This window comes from Elephas maximus, chromosome 1, assembly GCF_024166365.1.
Source record: "Elephas maximus indicus isolate mEleMax1 chromosome 1, mEleMax1 primary haplotype, whole genome shotgun sequence".
In the NCBI taxonomy this organism is placed as follows: Eukaryota; Metazoa; Chordata; class Mammalia; order Proboscidea; family Elephantidae; genus Elephas; species Elephas maximus.
In genome coordinates, this window is record NC_064819.1 from 54,124,011 (window position 1) to 54,144,742 (window position 20,732).

At 41.9% G+C, this 20,732-nt stretch overlaps 1 protein-coding gene across 17 annotated transcripts in view; it reads right to left on the bottom strand.

Annotated features, from left to right (window-relative positions):
* C1H6orf52 (chromosome 1 C6orf52 homolog) overlaps positions 1–20,732 on the bottom strand; it is a 55,739-nt gene that overhangs the window by 23,757 nt on the left and 11,250 nt on the right. For 15 of the 17 annotated variants that reach the window (XM_049883727.1, XM_049883701.1, XM_049883665.1 and 12 more), the window contains 3 exons: positions 19,566–19,611; positions 18,819–18,911; positions 1,116–12,206 (listed from right to left, as the gene is read on the bottom strand). In XM_049883727.1, the coding sequence (XP_049739684.1) occupies positions 12,064–12,206; positions 18,819–18,911; positions 19,566–19,611 (282 nt within the window). In that variant the 3' untranslated portion in view covers positions 1,116–12,063. Of the gene's footprint in view, positions 1–1,115; positions 12,207–18,818; positions 18,912–19,565; positions 19,612–20,732 lie in introns of those variants that run through there. The other 2 variants (XR_007517234.1, XM_049883755.1) reach the window with 2 other exon arrangements.

Genomic DNA, 20,732 nt, shown 5'->3' on the forward strand with positions numbered 1-20,732 from the left:
GGATCTCCAAAGTACGAAACTAGGAAAATTGGAAATAATCAAAAAAGAAATGGAACATCGGTACCCTGGGCATTAGCAAGCTGAAATGGACTAGTATTGGACATTTTGAATTGGGCAATTATATGGGCTATTATGCCGGAAATGACAAATTGAAGAGGAATGGCATGGAATTCACCGTCAGGAAGAACATCTCAAGATCTATCCTGAAGTATAATGCTGTCAGTGATAGGATAATATCCATATGCCTACAAAGAAGACCAGTTAATAAGACCATTATTCAAATGTACACACCAACCACTAAGGTCAAAGATGAAGAAACTGAAGACTTTTACCAACTTCTGCAGTCTGAAATTGATCAAGCACGCAATCAAGACGCACTGATAATTACTGGTGATTGAAACGCAAAAGTTGGAAACAAAGGAGAAGGAACAGTAAGTAGTCAGAAAATATGACCTGGTGATAGAAATGATGCCGGAGATCGTATGGTAGAATTTTGCAATGACTTCTTCATTGCAAATACCTTTTTTTCCAACAACGTAAACGGTGACTAACATGTGAACCTCACCAGACAGAGTACATAGGAATCAAATTGACTACATCTGTGGAAAGAGATGATGGAAAGGCTTAATATCATCAGTCAGAACAAAGCCAGTGGCCCAGTACTGAACAGACCATCAATTGCTCATATATAAGTTCAACCTTGAGTGTACATATACAAGTACAACCTTGAGAGTATCCTACCTGAATTTAGAGACCATCTCAAAATAGATTTCATGCATTCAGCACTAATGACTGAAGACCAGACAAAGTTGTGGGATGACATCCAGGATATCATATATGAAGAAAGCAAAATGTCATTAAAAAAGAGAGGAAAGAAAGAAAAGACGAAAATGGATATCAGGAAAAACTCTGAAACTTGCTCTTCAACATAGCGTAGCTAAAGCAAATGGAAGAAGTGAAATAAAAGCTGAACAGAAGATTTCAAAGGGCAGCTTGAGAACACAAAGTATTATAATGAAATATGCAAAGACGTGGAATTAGAAAACCAAAATGGAAAAACACGCTTAGTTATTTCCCAAGCTGAAAGAGCTGAAGAAAAAATTCAAGCTTCAAGTTACAATATTGCAGGAATCTACAAGGAAAATATTAAATGACAGAGGAAGCATCAAAACAAGATGGAAGGAATACACGGAGTCACTGTACCAAAGAGAATTGGTCCATGTTCAACAACTTCAGGAGGCAGCATATGATCAACAACCAATGGTACTGAAGAAAGAAGTCCAAGCTGAACTGAAGGCACTGGTGAAAAACAGAGCTCCAAGAATTGATGGAATACCAGTTGAGTTGTTTCAACAAACAGATGCAACGCTGGAGGTGCTCACTCGTCTATGCCAAGAAATTTGGAAGAGAGTTATCTAACCAACTGACTGGAAGGGTTCCATATTTGTACCCGTTTCAAAGAAAGGTGATCCAACAGAATGCAGGAATTATTGAACAATATCATTAATGTCACATGCAAGTAAAATTTTGCTGAAGATCATTCAAAAGCGGTTGCAGCGGTGCGTTAACAAGGGAGCTGCCAGAAATTCAAGCCAGATTCAGAAGGGAACGTGGAATGAGAGGTATCATTGCTGACATCAGATGGATCTTGACTGAAAGCAGAGAATACCAGAAAAATGTTTACTTGTGTTTTATTGACTATGCGAAGGCATTCAACTGTGTGGTTCATAAGAAATTATGGATAACATTGAGAATGGGAATTCTAGAACACTTAATTGTGCTCATAAGGAACCTGCACGTAGACCAAGAGGCAGTCATTTGAACAGAACATGGGGGTACTGCATGGTTTAAAGTTAAGAAAGGTATGTGTCAGGGTTGTATTCTTTTACCATACTTATTCAATCTGTATGCTGAGCAAATAATACGAGAAGCTGGACTATATGAAGAACACAGCATTAGGATTAGAGGAAGACTCATTAACAACCTCCGTTAAGCAGATGGTACAACCTTGCTGGCTGAAAGTGAAGAGGACTTGAAGCATTTACTGATGAAGATCAAAGACCACAGCCTTCAGTATGGATTACAACTCAACATAAAGAAAACGAAAATCCTCACAACTGGACCAATTAGCAACATCATGATAAATGGAGAAAATACTGAAGTTGTCAAGGATTCCATTTAACTTGGATCCACAATCAACAGCCAGGGAAGCAGCAGTCAAGAAATAAAACAACACATTGCGTTGGGCAAATCTGCTGCAACAGACCCCTCTAAAGTGTTAAAAAGCAAAAGATGTCACCTTGAGGACTAAGGTGTGCCTGACCCAAGCCATGGTGTTTTCAGTCAACTCATATGCATGAGAAATGAATAAGGAAGACCAGAGAAGAATTGATGTCTTTGAATTACAGTGTTGGCGAAGAATATTGAATATACCATGGACTGGCAAAAGAACAAACAAATCTGTCTTGGAAGAAGTACAACCAGAATGCACACTGGAGGCAAGGGTGGGGAAGACTATGTCTTACACACTTTTGGACATAGTCATCAGGAGGGACCAGTCCCTGGAGAAGGACATCTTGCTTGGTAAAGTAGAGGGTCAGTGAAAAAGAGGAAGACCCTCAACAAGACGGACTGACACATTGGCTGCAACCATTAGCTCAAGCATAACAATGATTGTGAGGACGGCACAGGACTGGGCAGTGTTTCGTTCTGTTGTACACAGGGTCGCTATGAGTTGGAAGCAACCGGAAGGCACCTAACAAAAACAACAGGGATGAGGGATGGGAGGAAGGGGACCCATTGTTTAGGAAACAGTGAGTTTCTGTTTATGGTAACAGGAAATTTGGCAACAATTACTGGAGAGGGTTATACAACATGATTAATGTAATTGATTATCACTGAATTATATACATGAAAAAATGAATTAGCAGATGTTGTGTTATATATATTTTGTACAACAAAAATAAATATAAAAAAAAATCTTATTCTCATGATAGCAGTAAGTTCATAGAGTTAGTCCACATCCCGTCTCCCAGGTCCAAAGCCCTCTTGCTTTATAAAATGTGACATTTATTGACACAGGGAAGACAGGGAAGGATCCATTACAAATGTGCCTGCCCTAGGATGCTGTGATCATTAAGATTGTGCGTCAGTCTGGCTGGGCCATGATTCTCAGCAGTCTGGCAGTTATGATGTAGTTTGTAGTGATGATGTGATCACTTCCATGATGAGATTTGATATCACGTGATCACCTCCACGGTGACATCTGCTCTGAGTAGCCAATCACTTGAAAGGAAATTTCCTTGGGGGTGTGACCTGCATGGAATATAAGTGGACTCTCTGGCAAGGCTCGAGGGCTGTTGCTCACTCTGGATCCCGCAGCCGGCTCCTGTTCGTCTGATCTCTGGCTCTTGGGACTTCAGCTAGCAGCTTACCTGCAGTCTTGCCTGTTGATCTTGGGATGTGTTGATCTTCACAGCCTGTAAGCAAGAGCCCTGCTGTCTAATCTGCTGATCTTGGGTTTGCCAGCCCCTGTGGCTATGTGAATCAGGAGAAGGCTTTGTTCTGACCCACGGCCTTAGGACGTTCCAGCCTCTACAAATGGTTAGCCATTTCCTTGATATAAATCTCTCTCTCTAAATATATTTATATGCTTTACTGGTTTTGCTTCTCTAGAGAACCCAGATTAAGACAGATGCCTAATGGCACCCAAGATGAGTCTTCCTATAAGGCTAGACACACTTAATGTGGAGCATAAAAGCAAGATCTGTACTGCAAAAATAAATGTAGGCTTCTTGCATAGAATGCATGGAATAGAAAGGAATTGGAATGGATGAGCTCACCCTGAGAAGTGTGCAGAGATAGAAAAGAACGAGGCCTGGGCCATATTAACTTAAGGAACAAAAATGGAGGAAATAGCATCCAAGGCTTCCTAACCAAATTAAGGATTCGATTTAATTAGGACGCTTTTGGTTCCGATGAGGGAGATTGACAACGAAGGGAATTGGATTGGAAGCTTTGTGATTAATGAGAAGAAGACGGGTAAAGAAATTGAAACACCAGAAAATAAAACAACACCAGGACTCTCTCCCCTTAGCATTAATATCTGCTTCTCTCTATAAATCAGCTTTATCTCATAGCAGGGAACATCACCACTAGCAGCTTCTTGGCCTCATCTCTTCCAGCTTCACCACCAGGGGACTGGATTTCTCTTCAATTGCGTGCAGTTCAAAAAGTTCTAGGGAAGAATTGCTTAGTTCAGTTTCGGTCATGTGATCAATCACCTCTACCAATCAACTGAGGCAGATACTATGATTGGCTTAGGTTGGGTTGGAGTCCACTCCTAAACTAGTCATCAACTGTGACCAGAAAGGAAGGGTCAGATAAAGATATGGAAGGTACAAGAACTGAATGAATCAAGCACTTCCTAGAAAAAGGTAGGAAAAGGCATAAGCAGACAAACCAACTGTCCACTGTACAACACCCAGACCCCTGAGGCAGAGGCCTGTTTATTGGAAGGAGAGAGCAAAGGAAGTAGAGACAGTCCCTGTCCTATAAGGGGGTTTTGTTCTGACACCGTCATAAGTTGGTTCTGACATAAGTTGAATACCTCATTTTTTTTTTTTTTTTAGTTTTCATTATTATTGTCTTTTATTGTCAGAGGAGCCCTGGTGGCAAAGTGGTTAAAGCACTCAGCTGCTAAACGAAAGGTGAGTGGCTTGAACCCACCAGCCACTCCACGGGAGAAAGATGTGGCAGCCTGCTTCATGAAGATTAAAGCTTAGGAAAACTTATGGGGCAGTTCTACTCTACATTTTTAGGGCGGGGGCGAAACACAGTTCCAATATGGCCTCACTCACATTTCTGATCTTTGGAGTTGGCTGTCTCCTGGGCCATGTCAGTTCTCCACATGGCTTCTCATCCTTTAGGCTTAAATGGGCTTCTTCACATGATAGTGGCGGTATTCCAAAAGAACAAGCCTCAGTGGGCTGGCACTGCCTTCAGGTTGTTCCCCTTATAGTCACAAGATGGCTGCAACAGTACCAGACATCACATCCAAATATAAGACCCAGAGAAAGCAAAAGCACCTGTCTTTTGTTTCTCCTTTTAAAGTGAGGAAAACTACTCACATCTCTTTAGCCAGAGTTTTGTCATATGTCTACACTCAAACCAACCACTGCAAAGAGGAATGGGACCGCTGCAACTGGCTTAGACCACTTGTGATGGTTAAGGTTGTACATTAACTTGGCTGGGCTATGATTCTCAGTGGTTTGGCAGTTATGTAATGACATAATTTGGCAGTTATGTAATGATGTAGCTATTCTTATTTTGTGATATAATGTAATCACCTCCTTGACGTAATCTGATGTGATCAGCCAATCAGTTGTAAGGGGCATTTCCTCAGGGGCGTGGCCTGCATTCAATATATATGGACATTCTGGCAAAGCTTGCTGGCATTTGCTGGCTCTGGATCCTGCATCTGGTTCAACATCTTCTGACCTCTAGTTTTTGGGACTTGGGCCAAGGACCTGCCGTATTACTTGCCAATCTTGGAATTCCTCAGCCTTAGCAGCCTGTAAGCCAGCAGCCTACTGTCTGACCTGCCAATCTTGGGTTCATCAGCTCTTGCAGCTACGTGAGTCAGGAGAAGCCTCCAGCCTAATACCTGACCCATGGACATGGACTTGAGACTTGCCACCCTGTACAACTGTGTGAGCAACTTCCTTGAGATAAATCTCTATATATACTCATACAAATATACATACACACACACTTCACTGGTTTTGCTTCTCTAGAGAACCCAGCCTAAGGCATTTGGTACTGCGAGTAGTTCTAGAGAAACAAAATTCTAAGGATGAGTTTTCTAAATAGGTCCTCAAGTCTGGTTAGTCTTAAAGATGTTGATGACTCTGCTTTCAGTAGTAAAGAGGGGACTGCTAATCCATGATGTGAGGTGGCAATAGAAATAAGCAAAATATCACCACCAATAGATCAGGTATTGGTGAGAGGTGAGGCTCTGGGTGATCTCATTTTTAGTACTTTTCTACAATTTTGTCAGAATGAGAAGTATAAGGAAGCTGGTTGGTTGGTCCCACTTTGACTATAAAAGTAGTGAAAGAGATGAGCTCAGGGCTTCAGACTCACAGTGCCACATAAATGACCACGAAACTGCCACTTGGATCCTGAAAGAAAGCTGTATTTCTTGTTAACAGAGCTAATAAATTGCCAAAAATCAAACCCAGAGTCTTATGAGTGGCTGGATTACAACACCAATTGGATTCCCACCCTCAAATGGTGTCAGAAGTTAAAGTGACAGCATTGATTGGGAAGAAATGGGATCTGAGACTTGGGTTGGGGACATATGGGCAAATAATCAGGAAGAGCCTCTAAATTCCATTGAATCACTCCTGCCAATAGAACCAGCTTTCTCACTCCCATCTGAAGAGATTACTCCCATCTTTGCCTGCTAAGCCACCCTCTCCAGTAAAACCATTAGCCCCTCTACCCCAATCTGATAACATTAACCCAGATTTGTCTGAAGAGCCTACGTCTGAGATATCACCTGGGGTGGCATCTGAGTCATTGCCTGGGGCATCACCTGAGGCAGATGACTTACAAGACATTGCTGAATGTTCTTAGAACAAATCACCTCCATCCATTTCTCCTTCTAGACCTGTAACTAGACTTATGACCCAGCGAGCCCCAAAAGGTGAAGTATAAAATGTGACCCAGGAGAGGGAGGTACGCTATACTCTAGAAGAACTGCTTGTCTTTTCTAATATGTACAGAAATCTGAGGATGTGGGAAAATGTGCAAGGAACATAAAGTTGGATCAGTCTGAGTTTATTGATATGGATTCATTAAGCACAGATTCTTCATTTAATACTTCAGATTGAAAGGTTAGGAAAGGATCTAATAGTTTATTTGGTTGGGTCACTGAAGCATGGCTTATGCGGTGGCCCACACTAAATCAAGTTGAAGTACCAGAACTGCCTTGCTATACTGTAGAAGAAGGTATCCAAAGGCTTAGGAAAACTGGCATGTCAAAGTGAATTTATCAGGTCAGACCCACAGACCTTCATATGGAGTGCCCAGAGGATACACCTTTTACCACAATGGTGAGGAGTAAATTTGTGAAGGAAGCCCCAGCATCCTTGAAGACTGCTGTGATTGCTAGTTGATGTAAGTCATATTTGACAGTGGGAACTACCCCAACTGAATTAAGACACTTAACTACAATGTGGCTTGTTGGACCCCATAATGGTTAGGGCCCAAGTGGCAGCACTCAATTGACAAAGACAGGATGGGTATGGTTATTGTAATGTACAGCAGAATCAAAGCGGTAATCAGAATAGTCTGACTCATACTGACTTATGGCTTTGGCTACTTAGACATGGTGTCCCTAGGAGTGAAATAGAAATTCTGCCAAATACTTACTTTATCTGTACAAGTGGAAGAATTCTAGATCAAGTGAATGGCAGTCTAACTTAAATCACCAGAATAGAGAGTCACAGCCCCACAACAATTTCCAGACTTGAGCCAGTTTACAGACCCACAGTGCCTGGAATAAAGGGGAAGCCAGGTCCTCTTGAGAAAGGACTCCAATACACTGCCAAAAATTTATGCTGTTAATCTTTCTCCCAGCCTTCCCCAAAGGGATCTACGGCCCTTTAAGAGGGTGAGGATGACTGTTAATGGAGGAAGAGGAAATAATCAGACTTTTTGGAGATTACTGGATACTGGCTCTGAACTGACACTAATTCCAGGAGACCCAAAATGTCACTGTGGTCCACCAGTCAGAGTGGGGGCATATGGAGGTCAGATTATTAATGGAGTCTTAGCTCTGGTTCATCTCACGGTGGCTTCAGTGGGTGCCCAAACCCATCCTGTAGTGATTTCCCCAGTTCCAGAATGCTTGATTAGAACAGACATACTCAGCAACTGGCAGAACCCCCACATTGGATCCCTGACAAGTGGAGTTAGGCTATTATGGTAGGAAAAGTCAACTGGAAGCCATTAGAACTGCTCCTACCTAGGAAAATAGTAAGCGAAACACAATACCACATTCCAGGAGGAATTACGGAGATTACTGTCACCATCAAGGACTTTAGGGATGAAGGGGTGGTGAATCCCACCACATTTCCATTCGACTCACATATTTGGCTTATGCAAAAAACAGATGGATCTTGGAGAATGACAGTGGACTACTGTAAACTTAACCAGGTGGTGACTCCAATTGCAGCTACTGTTCCAGATGTGGCTTCATTGCTTGAGCTAATTAATACACCTCCTGGTACCTGGTATGCAGCTATTGATCTAGTCAATGCATTTTCCTCTGGAACACCAGAAGCAGTTTGACCTCAGCTGGCAAGGTCAGCAATACACCTTCAGTTCCTACTTCACACATATATTAACTCTCCAGCCCTCTGTCATAATTTAGCCTGCAGGGACCTTGATCACCTTTCCCTTCCACAAGGTGTCACACTGGTCCATCACATTGATGACCTTGTGCTAGTTGGACTTAGTAAGGAAGAAGTGTCAATGACGTTGGATTTAATGGCAAAATGTTTGCATGCTAGAGGGTGGGAAACTAACCTGACGAAAATTCAGGTACCTTCACCTCAGTGAAATTTCTAGGAATCTGGTGGTGTGGAGCATGTCAAGATATTCCTTCTAAAGTGAAGGATAAATTGTTACATCTGGCCCCTCCTACAATTAAAAAGGAGGCAAAGAACCACAACCAGCTCAGGTGCTTGCTGAGAGCAAAGGGAAAACAGAATAGGTGGTGGAAGATGGTAGTTCTAAATACTAGTTACAACCATGTGACCAGTTGCAGAAATGAGGACTGTAATTGTTAGGAGTATTCCTTCCTTGCATGCATGCATCAAGTATTTTTGTCTTCTTCACTCATAAAATATAAGATGTGAATGGACCTAGTGTATTTTCAGTTGCATGCATGTTAGTTGTATCACGTTAGACGCCAAGTATGACTTTGTCTTTATTTAAAGATTGTGTATGGTTTAAAGAAATGTCAAGTCATACACAGTGCCAACAGGTGCCAAGTTGACAAGGGGTTGACTGTGGTGGTTAAGGTTGTGTGTCAACTTGGCTGGGCCATGATTCTCAGTGGTTTGGCAGTTATGTAATGATGTATTTTGGCAGTTATGTAATGATGCAGTGTTCCTCCATTTTGTGATGTAATCACCTCCTTGATGTGATCTGATGTGAGGGCAGTTTCCTTGGGGGTCTGGCCTGCATTCAACATATATGGACATTCTGGCAAATCTCACTGGCTTTTGATCATTCTGCATCCTGCATCTGGCTTGTCATCACCTAATCTCTGGTTCTTGGGACTTGAGCCAGCAGCCTGCTATTTTACTTGCTGATCTTGGATTTACCAGCCTCCACAGCCCATGAGCAAGCAGTCTGCCGTCTGACCTGACAATCTTGGGTCTATCAGCCCTTGCAGCTACATGAGTAAGGAGAAGCCTCCAGCCTGACACCTGACCCAAAGACATGGAACTTGCCAGATTCTACAACCTCATGAGCCAGTTCTTGACATCTCTCTCTCTTTCTATATATATATATATGTATGTGTGTGTATATATGTATATACACATACGTATGTGTATGTATATCTGTCTGTCTGTCTGTCTATCTATCACTGGTTTTGCTGCTCTAGAGAACCCAGCCTAAGATACCACTGAAGAGCCATTCCCTGGAGCTGGAAGCACTGCTAGTCCCCCAAAACATGAGGCTGTAGGAAGGTGGATACCTGAATAAATCAGGGCTCTGTATGAAGGTGGGAATTTGGAAACCTTATGTTGGAATAGGGAATACAAAATGAGAATCTCACCCTCTGTTCAAGAGAGAATTAAACTGAACCAGTTGAGAACTTCTCTGGGCCAATGGTTCTCAAAATGTGGTACCTGGATTAGCAGCATCAGTATCACCTAGGAACATTTTAGAAAAGAAATCCTCAGCTCCCACCCCAGACCTCTTGAACCAAATTCTAGGGGAGGCGCCCAGGAATCAGTGTTCTAACAAGCCTCCCAGGTGATTCTGATGCACCCTAAAGTTTGAGAACCATTGCCCTATTCCAGTGATTCTCAATCGAAGGTAGTTCTGCATTGTATCTGGCGATCTCTGAAGACATTTCTGGCTGTCACAACTGGGGAGTGGGTGCTACTGGTAGGGGGTAGAGGTCAGTACAATGCACAGGACAGCCCTCCAGAGCAAAGAATTAGCTAGCCGAAGACGTCAATAGCGCCAAGGTTGAGAAACCTTGCACTATGCTATTAGGCAGAGGAAGCATGTCACAAGGGCTGCTGCCCACCTGGCTCTCCATATTAGATTTAGGTCTTTGAGTCTAGTTAGCCCAAGGATTAGCATCTCCTAAGCATCCTCACTCTCAGGGGGGCACTGGGGGCTCAGTGGTAGAATTCTCACTTTCCATGTGGGAGACCCGGGTTCGATTCCAGGCCAATGTACCTCATGCACAGTTACCACCCGTTTGTCAGTGGAGTTTTACAAGTTGCTATGATGCTGAATTAGGCTTCAGCTGAGCTTCCCAACTACGACAGATTAGGAAGAAAGGCTGGTGATCTACTTCCAAAAGTCAGCCAAAGAAAACCCTATGAATCATAATGGAACACTGTCCCATCCCCAACTGATCACAGGGATAGCGCACGACCAGGAAGCTTCTGTTCCATTGTGTGTGGGGTCGCACGAGTTGGGGGCCGACTCGCTGGCAGCTAACAACAATAACAACAAGCACTTGCACAGCAGCAGAGAGCTCAAATTCCCTTTGCCCACAGTCTGACCAAGTCTCCTTCTAAGCAAGAATTCTCTGGGCCTTCAAAATTGTCAGCTCAGTCTCAGGGTTTCATTAGATCCTTCCACGGCAAAGCAATAAAACAGGGCACAGAGTTTATCTTCAGGACCAAACTTGACATATTTTATAAAGTCAACAGTTAATATACGCATTGACATTTTACAACTGGCTTTTATGGGGGACCAATTCCTCTATTGCAGAAGGTCAACAGGCTATTTTGACCAAGCAAATATTTTCTATCCTTAGGGATCTTTCTGTTCAAGTGAGACAAGTGAGTCCCCACTGTCTTCTGCTGCCACATCTAGCTCTCTGTCAGAAGCCCAAGGGTCAGGACATAGAGGAGTAAGATCAAACAGCCAGTTCCAAACTACATTTCCTACACAAGGTATAGGCAAGACATCTGGCATTGCTTGCAAATAGAATTTCTCCCTGTTATGGATTAAATTGTGTTTCCCCAAAATATGTGTTGTAAATCCTAACCCCTATACATGTGAATGTAATTCTCTCTGGGAATAGGAATTTCCATGTTATGTTAATGAGGCTATATCTGTGTAGGGTGTGTCTTAAGACAATCACTTTTGAGATCTAAAAGGAACAGTTTAGGCACAGAAGACAGCAAGGACAAACTGGGGATGATTGATGCCATGTGGAGATCACCAAGGAACTGAGGAACAGAAGCTGAGAAGGACAAGGACCTTCCTGCAGAGCCAACAGAGAGAGAAAGCCTTCCCCTAGAGCCAGTGGCCTGAGTTCAGACTTCTAGCCTCCTGAGAAAATAAATTTGTGTGTTAAAGCCACTCGTGATACTTCTATTACAGCAGCACTAAGAAACTAAGACTCACCATTAGAATTTAATGTTAGAGGGAAGCAGCGAATCACAGTAGCTAAGGCCATAGTCAGTTCAGCTCAGGCCTACCTTCTATTAAGCCTACTCTCATATATCTATCTTATGTGCAGCTTGTTCTACTATGATAATTACACGAGCCCTCTGACACTTATTTAATATACCACACTGTCAGGAATGGATGTGCTGGTCAAGTTTATTTACATTGCATTCAATCATGTCAATCACATTTAAGTTCCTGGAAGTTTGTATTTACAAACAGAATCCAGTACATTTTTAGGAGTATACATTCCTGGGAGAATCCTTTTTTTTTTTTTTCTCCTCTGCAAAACCAAAAATGGAAATAGAATGATAGGATACCAAGCAGCTGAATGAACACCTTGCCTCACTCTGGGGTCTTCTCTGGGATTTCCGAGTGAACTGTATCCAGAGGTTGCCAGTGGCAGTTCATGAGGGAGTTGTAGAGTTCTTCGCTCTTCACCATAAACTCCTTGTTTAATGTCTCAATACTGACGTGAAGATTTGGGTCTGCAGAAGTCAATAATGCATACGGACAAAAAATAGAGTTTTACAGGACACATATCAGAAATGGTTTAAAATTAGAGAGGGGTTTTTTTTTTCCTCACATTAGTAGGAAGTATTGCAGACATTAAATGTTAAATGTTTTAAATTGTGTGTCTCCCTCCAATTAGACTTGAAATTTGAAATTTAAGCTGAAAAAGTAGTACCACTAGCCTCAAGAAACAACCTGTAAATGGGGGAGGAGGTGGAAATAAAGCAACAGAGTCAAGAAACGCTTTGGAAATGAAATGGACAAAACCTGGAGAGAGCCTCAATATGGGGAGAAAGAGACAAGGAGGGTCAAGGATGAGCCCTGCGTTTCTGGCAAACACACCTGGGTGGATTCAGTGCCCAACGCTGAGCCAGGACCAAGTCAGACCAAAAGTAAAACACGCTGCTTTACCTGCTTAGTTAACACATCAGTGTAAGTGAATAAATTATATGTAGCAAGTAATTTAGAAATAGAGGAGAACCTGGCCTGCCTTCTCTGGAACCTGAAACTCCGTAATAAGGAGGTGGCATTATGTTACACAAAGGCATGAGACCTGGATTTTCATTCCAAGGTTGCCACATTTCCAGAGGTTTCCATGTTTGTCAAGGTTAATGACTTTTTAAATGCAATCAATTTTTTCTCTCCTTCTAGCAAAGGTCATTGAAAAAGCCCTTTCTGTCTCCTTTGTAATTTTTGCAAGCCTTAGCTCATTCCAGACTGTCATTTACTTCCTAATACTCACATAAGCCAGTTGCTGTTGGGTCGAATCTGACTCATGGTGACCCCATTTATGTCAGAGAAGAACTCTGTCCGCAGGGTTTTCAGTGGCTGATTTTTTGGAAGTCAATCACCACGCCTTTCTTCTAAGGCACCCCTAAGTGAATTGGAACCTCCAACCTTTCGGTTAGCAGCCAAGCACATTAACTATTTGAACCACTCAGGTTCATCTATTCACTTGTGTTTGTATGCTGGTCAGTCTTCTATCATTTTAGAACTGAGATCATCAAAAAGTCCCTGGACATCATAACTTTCATGAGCTACTTCCAACTTTGCTTCATTGGAGGCATTTGTGACTGTTTTGTCTGATTCTTGTGCTTTACAGTGTTCCACCCCTCTTGAGCTTCTGGTCATAAAATTGAACGCTGCTGTTTTTTTCCTGGAGCCCTGGTGGCCTAGTGGTTAAAAAGCTTAGCTGCTAAGCAAAAGGTCAGCAGTTCGAATCTACCAGCCGCTCCTTGTGAACCCCTGTGGGGCAGTTCCACTCTGTCCTACGGGGTTGCTGAGTCATAACTGACTCGACAGCAACGGATCGTTGGTTATTTTTTTTCCTGAGCTTTCTGAAGTTTTCTTTCCTAAAGTCATGCCCCAGCGTCCTTTACTGTTACAGGCATTTGTTTAAGAGCCCCTGATTCAGATGGTTCAAGGTGGGGAAGCAGCGTCGGCCACATGCTCATGAGTACCCTCTATCCTCTAACTTGTGGCCTGGAAAACAGTACATTCTGGTCAGCTATGTAGATCCGATTGTATGATCAAGGTCCTTCCCGGGATGTTAGCCATGCACTGTAATAAACCAAAAAACCAAACCAAACCCATTATCATCGAGTCAGTTCCAAATCACAGTGACTCTATAGGACAGAGTAAGACTGCTCCATAGCATTTCCAAGGCTGTAAATCTTTACATAAGCAGACTGCCATGTCTTTGTCCCATTGAGCAGCTAGTAGGTTGGGACTGCCAACCTTTTGGTTAGCAGCAGAGTGCTTTAACCACTGTACCACCAGGGCTCCTTGAACTGAAATAAATGCCTATAAAACACAAACTAAGGGCATTATCCCTAAACCTGTGGGCCTTCTAGACCTATGCTGTCAAATACAGTAGCCACCAGCTACACACGGCTATTGAGCATTTGAAATGCTGCTGCTGGTCCACACTGAGATGGGCTGTAAGTGGAAAATACACACTTGGATTTCAAAGACTTGGTATATAAAAAAGAATGCAAAAATCTCCTTGATAGTTTTTTAATATTGATTACTTGCTGAAATGACATTTTGGATATATTAGGTTAAATAAAGTATATCATTAAAATTAACTTCACCTGTTTCTTTATGTAATTTGGCTACTAAAAAAACCCATCTCGATGGATTTGGGGCTCCATCACATTTTTACTGGACACTGCTGCTCTGGATGTGTAATTAGCTAAAACAGGAATAGCTGTTACGTGTCAGACACAATTAAAACATTAAGAGAACTTTAGGTGTGTCATCCTCACACTTCCTATGACGTAGGTTCTACTGTCATCTCCATTTTACAGACAGGAAAACCGATACACTGAGAGATGAAGCAATTTGTCTGGAAACACAGAGCTCGTAAGTGGGATTTGAACCCTGGCAGTCTGTCCAAAAGTACATTCCGATTGTATGTTTTCCTCCGTTATTTTTATACACTGTCTGTATAATGGATGGAGGCAGGAAGGCTGCACTCATACTTGAACCAGAATGAAATCCCCCTGAGAACTAGAACAGCAGCTGCCATCAAGTCAGAAGTGATTCATGGCAACTCCATACATGTCAGAGTAGAACTGAGCTCTATTGGATTTGCAATGGTTGATTTTTCAAAAGTAGATAACCAGGTCTTTCTTCCAAGGGGCCTCTGGATAGACTCAAACCTCCAACCTTTCAGTTAGCAGCTGAGCTTGTTAACTGTTGTTGCTGCCCAGGGGTTTTGAGAGCTGGAATAAACCCCCTTTATTCATATTTATATCAAAGTACTAACACTAGAACTGCCAAGCAGCGTTTAAAGAAGATGTCTTTTATTTTGGCCCTTTCCTTTTTTTGAAGGTGTGCATTTATTGCTATAAATTGACCTTGAGCACTGCTTTTGCTGTGTCCCAAAGGTTCTGGTAGGATGTGTTTTCATTCTCATTTGATCCTGTGAATTTCTTTATTCTGTCCTTAATTTCTTCTAACCCAGAAGTTTTTGAGCAAGGTGTTGTCCAGTTTCCGTGTATTTGATTTCTTTTCCCTACTTTTGCTGTTATTGATTTCTACTTTTATGGCTTTATGGTCAGAAAAGATGCTTTGTAATATTTTGATGTTTTGGATTCTGTTGAAAGGTTTGCTTTGTGGCCAGTATGTGGTCTATTCTGGAGAACGTTCCATGTCCTTTGGAAAAGAAAGTATACTTGTCTGCTGTTGGGTGGAGTGTTCTGTATACGTCTATGAGATCAAGTTGGTTGACTATGGCATTTAGATCTTTGCCTTTATTGAGCTTCTTTCTGGATGTTCTGTCCTTCACTGAAAAAGTGCTGTGTCGAAGTCTCCTAATATTGTGGCGCTGTCTATTTCTCTTCAATGCTGTTACAGTTTGTTTTATGTATTTTGGAGCTCTGTTGTTGGGTGCAAAAATATTATGCTTATGTCCTCTGGATGTACTGACCCTTTAATCATTATATAGTGTCCTTCCTTCTCCTTCGTGGTGGATTTTGCTTTAAAGTCTATTTTGTCAGAGATTAATATTGCCACTCTTGCTCTTTTTTGATTGTTGTTCGCTTGATATACTTTTTTCTATCCTTTGAGTTTTAGTTTGTTTGTGTCTTTAAGTCTAAGGCGTATCTCTTGTAGGCAGCATATATATGGATCACGTTTTTTTAATCCCTTCTGCCACTCTCTCGATGCACTTAGTCTATTTACATTCAGTATAATTATTGATAGGAATGAATTTAGTGCTGTCATTTTGATGTATTTTTTTTGTGTGTTGTTGACAGTTTCTTTCTTCCACTTAATTTTCTGTGCTGAGTCATTTTCCTTTACATATTTTCTTTTCATCTCTTTCATTGTTGTTGATTTTGTATTTCCTGAGTCTTTATGTTTTTCTTTTTATGTGTAGGACTGTTAGTTTCCTTTGTGGCTACCTTAATATTTACCCCTACTTTCCTAAATTTAAACCAATCTTTTATTTCTTTTCATATTGCCTTGACTTCCTCTTCATGAAAGATCTATGACTACATTTTTTAGTCCCTCTTTTTGTTTTAATGTTGTCATCTTTTACATATTGGCATCTCTGTTTCCCTATTTTCAGTGTTTTAGCTTTGATTTATTTTTGTGACTTCCCTATCTGGGTTGATATCTGGTTGTTCTGTCCTGTGTTCTAGTCTTGGGTTGTTATCTGATGTTACTGATTTTCTAACTGGAGGAGTCCCTTTAGTATTTCTTGTAATTTTGGTTTGGTTTTTACAGATTCCCTAAACTTCTGTTTATCTGCAAATGTACTAATTTTGCCATCATACTGGAGAGATAGTTTTGCTGGATATATAATTCTTGGCTGGCAATTTTTTTTCCTTCCAGGCTTTATATATGTCACCCCATTGCCTCCTTGCCTGCATGGTTTCTGCTGAGGAGTCAGAGCTTAGTCTTATTGATTCTCCTTTGCAGGTGACTTTTCATTTATCCCTGGCACTTTTAAAATTATCTCTTTATCTTTGGTTTTGGAAAGTTTGATTACAGTATGTCTTGGTGACTTTATTTTGGGATCTACCTTGTGTGGGGTTTGGTGAGCTTCTTGGATAGATACGTTCTCATCTTTCATGGTATCAGGGAAGTTTTCTGCCAATAAATCTTCAACTATTCTCTCTGTATTGTTACTCCTCCCCTCCCCCCATTCTGGTAATCCAACACTCCCTCCCTCTATTCTGATAATCCAATCACTTGGAGGTTATTTCTCTTGATAGAATCCCACATAATTCTTACGGTTTCTTCATTTTTTAAAATTCTTTTACCCAATTTTTCCTCAGATGAGTTGGTGTCAAGTGCTTTATCTTCAATCTCGTTAATTCTGACTTCCATTTCCTCTGCTCTGCTCCTATGACTTTCTATTGAGCTGTCTAATTCTGATATTTTATTGTTAATCTTTTGGATTTCTGTTTGCTGTCTATAGATTCTTGTAACCTGATGAATTTGTCATTATACTCTTGTATAACCTTAAGTTCTTCTATTGCGTTGTCTATCTGTTCCTCGGCTTGTTCTGTGTTTTGCCTGATCTTCCTGGTCTCTTGGAACAGTTCTGTATATTAGTCTTTTGAGTTCTACCTCTGGTAATTCTAGGTAATTATCTTCCTCTGGAAGGTTTCTTGATTCTTTGTTTTGGTGGCTTGCCAAAGCCATCATGGTATGCCTCTTTATGTGATTTCATATTGACTGTTGTCTCTGAGCCATCAATAAGTTATTATATTTATTTGTTTGCTGTGTCCTAACTTCTTGTTTTATTGTTTTGATATGCCCAAATAGGCTGGTTGTGTAAGGCAGTTTGATTATTGGTGTCTTTTAAGTTCTCACATCCCATCTCCAGGTGGTTAGAACTGTTACTAGGTATGTGAGCCCAGGAGTTCATTTACTTTTCTTGTGTGGATTCAGCTCAAGTGTCCAAGTCATCAGTGACCAAATGTGTGGTACAGGCTCTCACCTACTGCTGCAGATGGGGCGGGGTGATTGGAGTAGGCACAGGTATCTGGTTGCAGTAGGAGGTCATGTGCTGATCAAAGCAGGGGGCTGGCTGCTTCTTCTGAGTGTCTGGGTGGAAGGCGTGTCCCTGTTTCCTACAGCACATGCATAGGTGAGTTTTGTAGCTGGACTGTGGGCACCCAATGCTGCTGGTTGTAAGGTCTGGGAGTCACCACTTATTCTTGGACCCCTGTGGAGTGGATGGAGCCACCAGTTCTCAGGCCCCTGATGTGGGTAGGTGAAGACCCTGCTTAATGGGGAGGGTGGTATCAAATGTCACAAATCTGGCACTCCCCCTTATGGCAGATACAGATGAAAATAGGTATCAGCTACATACCCTGTTGTACTGTGCTAATGAGGGCCTATGCTGTTAAAATGGGCACACACAGGTCCATGCAGAGGTGAAGGGCATTCAAAGTCCATGGAACTCTTATGCCTGTGCCTAGGCAAAGGGGTTGTGCCTGCCCTGAGTTCCTGGCTGAGGGGAGCTGGCAGGTAATTTTTTCCTGTTTGTTAATTTGTTCCATCTCCAATGTTGGGAGAATAGTGCAGAGCATGCAACAGGTCCTACTTCTGGCCCAGGGAGCACAGCAATCGCTGAAGCAGGACTGGAACATAGAGCAGAGTGGGGAGGGGCCAGGAAAATTAGACAGAGGTACTTTCCAAAAGAGTTTTTTTTTTTTTTTTTTTTTTTATCCTCACGGTAGTCTAGACTTTTGTGTTTCCCTTTCACCATTTCTCACTGCTTCTCCAGGGCTTGGTCTCTCCTGATGTGGAAAAGCGCCACTGCTTGCCTTAGCACTCATGCCAGCTGATTCAGCCTGCAGGGTGCCAGTTCTGGCCAGGCCAGGTCTGGCAACTTCTCGCTGCTTCTGAACTGTCTCTCCCTCCCTCTGCTGCTCAGTCTGATTCCTCAACTTTGTTTTTGATGTTCAGGGCTCCTAGATTGTCAAATATAATTGATTCACTTGTTTTTTCAGGCCTTGTTGTATAAGGGACCACAAGAAGCATTTGACTACCCTGCCATCTAGGCCCCACCCTTAGAAGATGTCTTTCAAACATCAATTTCATTTCATTTCATAATGAATACTTACTAATATGCCAGACTCTGTATTCATCACTGTGGCTACAAAGACTAATACTGCTCCCTTCTTCAGTAAAATCACAAAGACAGTTGGGGGATCTGTCTGGGGCAGGAGGTAGACAGACAGTGTGATAACAAACAGGCATAGGTGTTCTCTGTGTTCCTCCTCTATTTCTCTTTCTCATAACTTAAACATTAAAAAAATAAAGGAAAGCAAAACTTTTTCTTCTCTTCCTTAAATAAGGCACATTCAGAAAGATGCAGACAAACATCGTTCTTTTCAAAATACATAAAGGACCACAGGCAGACGTGTGGGCCTAACACTGTGGGTGGGCCTGTGAGAGCCCCCGGGAGCCAATGACCCTGTAGGAAGCTGGAAGCCAAGACCTCTACAATCTTCCTTTCCCCCTTAAAAAACAAAATCACCCTTAAAAAAAAAAAAAAAAAGCACCATTAATCCTTAAGTCTAAAGTTATAGAGAAAACGGACCTTAAAAACAACTTACTGTCTTTCTATTGTTAGGGAATGTCCCCATTTCTCAGTCCTTCAGAAAGACCCAGAGTAGCAGTTTAGCTGAAGCTGTTCCCATAGAAGCTGTTTCCAAAAATAGGACAAATTGCTGAAGAGACTGGCTTAGGCAATCTACACTGGAATTTTCCAGTTGGATCTCTCAGTCTCTAGCAAGTTGAGTGAATGAACAGCTTAGAAATAAGGTTATGTTCTGTTTTCAACCTCTGTAGCACAGGGCTTACATTACCTTCTAGTGGGTCTTCATCTTGGTTTTCAGCCAGAGCTGTGGTTCCCTGAAACAAAATCAGTTCTGTAAGAAAAAACAATTTTACTAGTAAAAAGCTTAAGATCACCACATGTTTTAGAAAAATCTAGTTCTCAAAAATAATATCTAAAACACTAAGCTCCCTTTCACTCAAATGTGTTATGAATTTTGATTAGAAAAATCTTTAAATGGATATGACAACTATGAAATGGGTGAACAGAGTCAATAGAAGAAGTCACAAAGGAGAAGCAAGCCCAACAAAGGCCTCTGGCCTCCCAGAAGCTTCTAGAAACTAACTGGCATCCTAGGGAGCCAGGCTAGGACCCAGACACCAGGGACCCTGGAATCCAGACCCATAGCCTCTCTACCAGGTGCCCCACCCTCTGCCTGGAGCGATGCCTTTCCTTCCAGGAGACGATCTGCCAATTCTATAGGAGCGCATTCTCCTCATGGTCTTCTAATCATACCCCAGCCCCATGTCTCACCCAAGGACCAGTACAATAGATGCTTAAGGAAATGCAGAGGCTACAGAAAAGCAAACCCAATATGTTCTTATATAGTCAGAGAAGTAAATTCCAGAAACACTCCAGGAATAAATCTAAGTTGGTTAACCTAGGCCCTATTGGCTCTCCTGGGGGGAAAAAAAAATTTCTTGACTCTTGTCTATCCATATCTATTGAGAACCTATTTTTGTTAAGGGCATAAGGGTGTCCCATGGAACCACACCATCCAGGAAGGACGCTTAGCTCCTGGCACCAGTAAGTTTAATTAAGCCTCTTTTGCTAAAAAGAACAAGATTCTATTGAGAGCCAAAGATCCACTCTTTCTCCTTTCCAATCTCTGCGGAATTATGCCCACTCCCCCTCCCCCGTCTGAAATACATCCTGGCTTGGAAAACATGCTATATATTTACCATAAATTTAATCACACCATCTGTATTTTTTCTATTTAGAAATGGCTAGGACAACCAGAATCTGTGCTTAAATGAAGCTTTTCCTATGATACGATGTCCACGTTTCCTCCTTTTCAGTGTATGCTGTGGTAAATGTGGACCCTAAGTTACCAGAGTGAGAACAGAAGCCATCTGGAAATAGAGCATTTTCTCCGGAAGTGACACAAGGGAATTAAAACTCCAGCAGCAGACAGGAT